Source organism: Sinohyriopsis cumingii, chromosome 15 (genome assembly GCF_028554795.1).
Source record: "Sinohyriopsis cumingii isolate HCF-2022 chromosome 15, ASM2855479v2, whole genome shotgun sequence".
Lineage (NCBI taxonomy): Eukaryota > Metazoa > Mollusca > Bivalvia > Unionida > Unionidae > Sinohyriopsis > Sinohyriopsis cumingii.
This window is the reverse complement of record NC_142975.1, coordinates 99,439,182-99,448,189: the sequence shown is the minus strand read 5'-3', so window position 1 is coordinate 99,448,189 and position 9,008 is coordinate 99,439,182. Positions and strand designations below refer to the sequence as shown.

The window sequence follows — 9,008 nt, the reverse complement described above, 5'->3', positions numbered from 1 at the left end:
ATAAAGGTTACCAATTTAGGTCAGATATGTGCTGGAGATGACCAAGAAGGGCTTGTAAGGTACTGTGTTTGAATCTAAATGACATGGAATGAAAATACGCAGTGTAAGCACCGTTTTCCTCTACTTAAGGCTCAATTTTTATTTTGGGATCCAATTTCTTAAGGTGAATTGTCACCACACTCAAACCAAAAGAGTCCCTTACCGAAAGTGACCTTTCTTTCTGGAACTTAATGTCCACTACTTTCATGGACTTGTCTAAATAATTCTGCCTTTGGAGGATATCATGATGCAGCATTATGGCGATCCGATACTAACTTCTCTTCTAGCACATCATTAATTTTCTCCTGGGGACCCATATTATTCTTTAAAGTGAATCTGTCTCTCATTGGTGAGTAGTTTATATTTTTCTATATTTTTATCAGTTTAACGAATCAACCTGCCCACCTGATAAATTAAGTTTTTTTTTTTTAGTTGTGATGGATATGCTATTGTTGATATTAAAACATATTTTTGTTGTGGGTAAAACTCATTTCTTAATGTCATTGCTGAATGCACTCTTCCCACCCTGCTCCAACGTCCTGGTCTAATCATTGTCTAGGTAAAAAGATGACTAGATCTATATGTATGCAGTATGTACAATTTGACCATGTCTTATTTACAGATCTCTACTCTGAAGCAGGATGTATTGACTGGATCCTTTTTTTTCTTGACACAAAACAGAATAACGCTGCATAATAGTGGGTATGTATTGCATAATTTTAACCCATGAAAAAACAGCTACATATATAAAGGTGTTACAAGTGCAGTTGCTATGGCAGTAAATATTGATCTATAATATGCTTTACATATAAGGTCATTGTGGCAGTACAATAAAAAGATATCTGTAAAATGATAAATATTTTTTTTACATTTTTCGTATGTGACAATTAATTGTGAAAGTACAAGTTCTGTTCAAGTAAACTTCAAACTTTTCTTTCCTGGTATAATCCAGATTTGATTTATCCATGTTTTATAATGGAAACATATTCTTTTGCAGCCTTAAATCATGTGGCAAGCAAGTACTATATTCCTTACCAGTTATGTTTTGATGATGACATTTTCATTACGTGGTAAGATTTATAATTTTTAATGTTGTCCTTTCCTGTTTAAAGACTAGAATGCTCATTTTATTGTCAATGTATTGTCTAGGATTCATTATCAATTAGTTAGCATGTCCTACGCTACTTAGCAGAAATAATTGATGTCTGGCACAAGTTTATTCCTGAGATCATTTTTCTGGTAAATAAAACTGGTGTCCCTTCGATTATGAATGTGGCTGCCATCCTGGGTATGTTGAAATATATATTATTATTATTATTCCTGTGACAAGTACATATTCCGCGCTTTGTTAATTTGTATGACATGTACCAAGCTGCAGATGAATGATGATGCTAAAACCCTAATACACTCCTAAGACAGGCCCCAATTCTGCATAGCTCTAGATTATTATGCTTACCATCCAGTGTTTCCTTTATCTGTTATCACCTAGTTATCAGTAAGCGTGAATTTCACTAGTGTCAAAGTTAACTGAGTTTAGACTCCCAGCTAACTGTCCAGTTAAAATGCCCTTATTTCAGATCCCAGTGTTTGAAAGCTAGTTTTAAATATGGGATTTCTATATTATGTTGGGCATAATAGATTGTGGGTCTATATTTTGTACCAATAAAAGATAATCTAACTGTTTTTGTTATGTGCTTGATTGACATGCGCTCCAATTACATTGTCTGAATACTTTTGTGACTTTCACAAGAATATTTACGGTTTTATCTTGAAGACACGGAGTATGTAATATAATGAAGAATTCCAAGAGGAAGATATGGTAAGAATTATATATTACTTGTATTCAGTATTTTGCAATATCACTTACTCAGTGTATCACAACGATGTACCTCCTATCGTAAACGTCTGTTTGATATGCTATATATTTGAAATTTTACAAATCTAATAACTTTATAACACAGTAATTGCCAACTGTTTATAGTATCAATTCAGTTTAAGTTCAATAGCATTTCAATAACGATAACTTAAGTTCAATAACAGTGCCCTCTCCAAAATCCACAAATCAAGAAACCCAGAGTTATTGTCGCTTTAATTCTCGTGTTGGTCATTTATTTGTATAATTGCATCAAGAAGTACCTAATGCATGGTATTGTATGTTTATTTATGTTTGAAGTGTATCGTCATTAGATAATAGTAATATACTGCTCTACTGTTTATTAATAACATTGACAGAGAATATGGTCATTAGCATAATTGAACATGTAAGATTATAAAAGCATTTAATCGTACCGTTGATTATATCTGACACCAGTCTTGTGTAAATAGCTATCAAGCAACAAGTGGAAGCAAATTATACAATGGTTATACGCCTTTGTAGTTCAAATGTACGTCCATTTCGTATCTCTTTCATCAGTAATGATTGTAGTCTTTTATCTTCCAATATATATATATATATATATATATATATATATATATATATATATATATATATATATATATATATATATATATATATATATATATATATATATATATATATAACATAGTAAAAACATTCTATCTTTATATTTTAAGTGCATATCTAATTTGACTAAAGTATTGACGTCAGATAGTTAAATAATCTCATTCTTTAGCTGGTTTCCATCTGTATACCATCACTGGAGTATGTACCCTTTAATAAAATAGAAGATGGAACGTTCAAAGCAGAGATGATCTAGTAAATTTCCTTAAATCTAACCATTCGATTAATTATATGAATAAAATAATGAAGGAAGAAAATATGTTGCAAGATGTACAGAAGTGGGTTACTGGGATAATCCTGAGAGAAGAAAATGAATTGGCTTCGTTGTCGTCTTTCGTTCGATATATGTTTCATCACTATGATTACTTCCAAGTTTCTATAATTGTATGTGATTAACTTTTAGAACAACAAACACAGTCTATATCTTCAAACAAATCGAACAAATCAACATGGGATCTTTATCAACAACTAGCGTCTGTTGAAATTTAATTTTGGGTCTCTATGAAGAAACAATTAAAAAGCAACAAAACATGAAGGGTGAGTCATCACTGTTTAATTATTGATTATAAAACACAGCTCACCGACAGCGAGTGGACTAAAATTCAACGCTTCGAATGACGTTAAGAAATGTCAGACTATGAAGATGAGCAGGAAAGTAAATGGGAATTCTTTGGATTAAGTAAAGAGTTTTAAGAAAAGGGACAGGAACTCAATCAGATGTGCTTCATGTTCTGTCAACGATATGCTGATCGGAAGTTTGCTGATTATGCAATAAATGTAATTTCTATCCATCAGAAAAGTATCCATCAACCCGAGAATATAGAAACCGACACAGAAAATGCTCTTAGAGACATAATTGTTCTTCAGTTTCATAAATTAATGTTTTCATTGCACAAATGTGTGGGCACATCAAGTAGTGATCACATTGGTATCGAATTACATAAAATGCAACATCATGTTCAAACATAAGATGATATCTCTCTGAAGGTTCGTGTCTCTATGAAAAAAAGTCACAAGGTATATGTGCCTGTCTTTCTTTCCCCAAAGGCTGCCTTCTGCATGGTGAGCTTTTTCTAGCAAGAAGTTCTATGAAATCTGAAACTCTCTGACCCCATTACGTGTGTCATTCACCTAGTCTAGATGACCAAGATCTCCTAGAGCAATTCCGAATTATTGAATCCTTTTGCTTTCGATGTTTGAAAAAGATAAAAATTGGCTTGCGGCGCCCTTAGATGTGAACCACCTTAAAATAACGAGAGAATGGCGCTCGACATTCCTTTCCCATTCTAGTGTTTATTATAATAAACACTACTGGTTAAAGACAGCTTCAGGCTTCGATTATCAGATGATATCTACACTTTAAAAATATCTTCTTTATATTAACATGTTGATTCATTTCTGAACATATTTATCAGCAATTACAGTGGTCTCATACAATATATTATCACAGATGAGTTGTTCATCAACTACTTTAGCATCATATCTGTTTTTTTTCTAGACGAAACTTTTAATCCTTAGCCATTAATGATGTGTAGAGAATGGATACTGTTAGTAATAACGATAGAAAGGAGAACTTCCCACTAAACAACTCCAGTGAAGATATAGAGGGCATTAATGGATCCATTACCTCCATTACATCAGCTGACGGTATGAGGATACATTCGAGGAACTGAAAAACATCCTGTATGATCCAAATGTATCTTTGATTTGTTGCCATATATCGATATCAATGAATGGATGAAGAGGATGTACAACCAATTTATAAAGAGAAATGAATGAAAGAAGATGAGAATAGAAAGAGGAGGAAGAATACTCAAATATTAGTTTTAAAGTTGATACTGATAAAAATATTCTCCAAGATGTTCAAGTCCTCCTTAAAGAAATACTGATACCATTTATGACAAACAAAGATGAAAATGTGGTATGCGGTGCTGATAGTAGCATAATAGAGTATCAAGTTCTAAAATAAACATCCGTTACCGCCACTATTATGCCACCATCCTCCACCTTTCTTTGATTGAGAAGACGACATAGCTACATTGAAATTGGTTCTCGATGATATTTTGTGTTAGGCTGAACTGAATTTCACAAGAGTCCTGACTTTCCTTGAAAGGGAGAAAACTCAAAAACACTGTTTTAAGGTAATATATTTAATCGATCTGAAACATGAATACACTTTGCATTACTTTTCTCTCAGATCAAATTAATTGTTAAAACAGAGTACGCGCAGATTTTCGAAACGGAGTAGAAGACACCTAACTGTATTTAATAAGTGTTCTCTTGAAGTTGGATTTTGTACAGAATACTTAAACTAAACAAACTTAATAAATAATAATTAATAAATAATTAAAACAATAAAACATACAAAGATCTGACAGAAGCGTATGCAAACTGATTATATATATATATATATATATATATATATATATATATATATATCTTATACATTTTATTAAACTCTAGAACATAAGATATATTTGTTTTATTTGCTTCTTAACTTCTATAATTGCCTGTTTATCTCTTACCGTAAAATGCGTATCCATATACATCTATGACCTGGAAGTATCAAGGACATTTTTAGAAAATGCTGGTGATGGTTCATGATAGGTATCGTTATATATTTTAAAGGCGTAATTACCAGTCCCAGGACGGGATTCATAAAGACAGTTTAAACATAAAAAGAAAGGAGCAAAAGAAATCGAATGCTCGAGTTTAAAAGAAAGTTTGAAGAAAAAACATATAAATGGAGTGAAAATAAAAATAAAAATATGGCTTGCTGTGAGTTTCGAACTCGCGATCCTTTGTTTGACAAGGAGGACGAGACACACAAAAAGAAAGACACATGTGGGTGTCGGTTTATATATATATATATATATATATATATATATATATATATATATATATATATATATATATATATATATATATAGTAATTTACTGATGTGATCGTTCACAAGTACGAATTGCTCATGAAAGTCGATGCGAGGCGACATCCTGAATCGTTATCACAATAACCAGCATCCGTTTTGCATATCATTCTACAATATAGGTTCATGGTACCGCCTAAAACAGGGAACAAAAATGAAGTACTAATAATTTGTTTCGATGTGATAAGCAGCTAATATGTCCATGTCATGTAAATCTGTCCAGGTCACGTTCAAGTAGGAGGTAAATATCTCAACAAAATTAATGAAGCAATAAAGCGAACGGGTCACACATTTTACTTGTTTTTGTTATTTATTGTTAATCAATAAATAAATAAATAAACAAATAAATTAATAAGTAAATAAATAATTATATATAATGTTATTTGTGCAATAATAATCTATTGGTATCGTGTATTTTACTGATATGATCGTTGATATGTCCGTATTGCTGTTGAAATTCGGAGAAAGACGACATCTTGTTTCGTTATCTCAGTAGCCATCATCCGTTTTGCATATTATGCACACTTTGTTTCACGATACAGCCTCAAACATGAACAAAAATGAAGCCCTCATAATGTGTTTCGATGTGATGCTCAGCTAATCCGTCCAGGTCACGTGCAAATATAAATTAAGTATCTCATCACAATTTGTCTATCTAATAGTCTAGTGCTTGGACGAAGCAAACTCTTATTACTTAAGAGATAATACAGTACAAGAAAGTTCACTTACACTATGATACAAAGATACAGCCAAACAAAGTAAACAAAATAAATGCATGCATTAAAAGGTGATGCATTCAAAGTACTAACTAGAATGATGCATTGATATTTTACATTTCATTCAGTGTTTGCTTGCATTTATTAATATCATTGATATGAAATTGCCTGCACCATAACTATCTGTATCTATATCTACAAGTTATCTTTGTAATCAGTCTGTATCTCATCAATGTATTTAGATGGTGTTCCCTCGGTTCATATGTTCACTGTTTGTATCATCAGAATGTGCAAAGTAACTTAAGGGCAGTAACTCAGCAAAATGTATCGAAATCATGCTTAATATTGCAATATATCCAAGATCATGTTAAATTGTAAATTCATTGTAAATTTTAATGGAATTATTAAAAAAGTAATGTTTTAAATATTCCCGATTCATTGATGCATTTTAGGTACGTGATGAGCATATTTATGCATACAATGATACAACATCGTCGCTCTATCGGATATCCTATAAATAAATCTTCATAAAATTTCTTAGTATAATACAAAATGGGGCAGTCAGAATATTTTACGTAGAAGTCAGTTATACGTCGATCATGACCCATTACTTAAAACAACATGCTAAGCTCATAGTGATTTTCAACCGTTTAAAGAAAGAGATTGACAGATAATTTTGATTAAATTTAATTACAAACAAAAATGGTTTCCGCCTACATCGTTCTAATGCAGTAAGGTTGTGAGAAATTAAGGGATCAACACTCTCTAAATGATCAAAATATGTTAAAGGCTGAATCGATGGTCTTGTAAAAAAAAAGAAACTTGAGCGCATATTTCCAGTAACCAGTGGATGACAAATGCAAAGGAGAAACATGCTCACGTAATGTATAAAAGGCATGTCATTAGATATCAAGCTTGAGGCATTTTTCATTTACCGGAAAACACATGCTTTTCACCAATTCACTTCTAAAGAAATATATATTCTCTATAATATTATGATCTGTTTTGACACTTGTTGTATACCTGCCTGATTGTCTGTATGTCTCTACAGAACCACACTCTTTTAGTTGATACTGCATGTATCCTTAAATCACCTTGCGAGATATTTTAAACATTTGGAAGTATTTACATTTGTCCATTTGGACGATTGTGTTGCTCAGATGTGTGATTGTTTCCACAATTTATCAATAACTATATAAACGAACTATTCTATACGTATAGAAATTATCCGAAATCTGCGTTTTGCTACTAAAAATTGTTTAGGATGAAGCTTACGGTGTGTACATTGTATGTTTTAACCAAATATAAACATTAGGTTCCACCTGCATTGTAGAGCTAATACAAGTACCGGATATATAGCGATGAACATAATCACAATGCAAGACATACAGGGCGTAAAGAGTACTATATGTCAGCTTGGGTGTCATATTACATTGGATAGAGACTATCCCATTTTTGGGACCTGTCCTATGAGTAAATACAGCATTTTGAAATCTGCTGATTCGAAATCTGATATAGTAGTCAGTAAAGTACTGATTGGAAAGTGAAACTTTGGCAGAGCTTATGTTATTGAAAATTCTCATTTTGGAGGAGAAGCATCCAAAAGATAATACACGTGAGCTCTGGGATATTGTAGATAAAAACTATAAAGAATAGTTCCTTAGTATACTCAAGCATACTAAGCTAACAGTGCATTTGCCCCTTCAGACAGAAGACTGAAAGTGGGCTCTCAGCACAGAACAATATTCATACAGAGCTAAAATTCTGATTAATCTCATAAACATATAACGGCTTATGGAATTCTTTTTTAAGAGTGGATCACGATGACTGAGAGACAGATATTGAAGTGTTAGGTAAATATTGAACTACAGCTGTACATCAATACAGCTAGAAAGGGAGTAAAGATTGCCCTGAGAGTATATTTGCCATGGAACGTAAACCCTAGTGAATGTATAACATACACCAACTGTTGCTGTGTATCAGTTCTCGTCCTATGTGGAGTATTTGATTACTTTAACAGTCAAGTGATATTTCAAAGCTAATTCGATTAAGGCTTACACTATAATAACCAATATGTCAGAACATAAAAAGGACACCACCTACTACTGACGGACCTTCTAAAAATGGAAAGACGATACAGTTCATATACGCATTGATAATTTATCATATCATAGGCTGTGTGTGGTGAATTGATGCATGTACGTGGCATGTATGTATCATTTCAACCGTACTGATAACACTTCTCGTGGTATTTATGAATGGCTAGCTTGCAATACATAAGGACAAATACATATATCTGAAAAGATATGAGATTTTAAATGTCTTAGATACCTTTAGACACCTGTCCATAGTTTAAATCATACAAAATTGCTTAGCTACAATGTATATCTTTGTTGATTGATTTCATATATATGTTTCTTTTGGCATGTACATAAGCAGAAATTTGCACACCGTAAATTAATAATTAAATAATTTATAGACATAGCATGCATTAATATATTGATGCATCATTACTTTTGCACTGCCAATACACATATATTTACAAGTGGTGGAAAATCGACACAAAATGATATGTATCATATACAAGTTATGCCCCAGATGAAGCATTATTTCAAAGGTTGAAAGTTATAAACTTGCATCTTTAAAATGCTGGCCACCTAGTAAAACCCAATGGCTAATTCCAGCATTCATCATTAGAAGGTGATTTCATTCCACAAATAATAGCTTATCATAGTTATGATGGCAATAATGTTTAAAGTTATGAAGTGTATCATATTATTGGAGCTTGGGAAAAGTGTTAATGGA

At 32.2% G+C, this 9,008-nt stretch overlaps 1 protein-coding gene across 1 annotated transcript in view; it reads left to right on the top strand.

Annotated features, from left to right (window-relative positions):
* Positions 1 to 659: 659 nt before the first annotated feature.
* Positions 660 to 9,008, top strand: part of LOC149782381 (nephrin-like) — a 129,813-nt gene continuing 121,464 nt past the window's right edge. The window contains exons 1-2 of the mRNA XM_089933776.1: positions 660 to 741; positions 1,037 to 1,109. Coding sequence (XP_089789902.1) covers positions 1,046 to 1,109 — 64 coding nt within the window. The 5' untranslated portion in view covers positions 660 to 741; positions 1,037 to 1,045. The remainder of the gene's footprint in view (positions 742 to 1,036; positions 1,110 to 9,008) is intronic.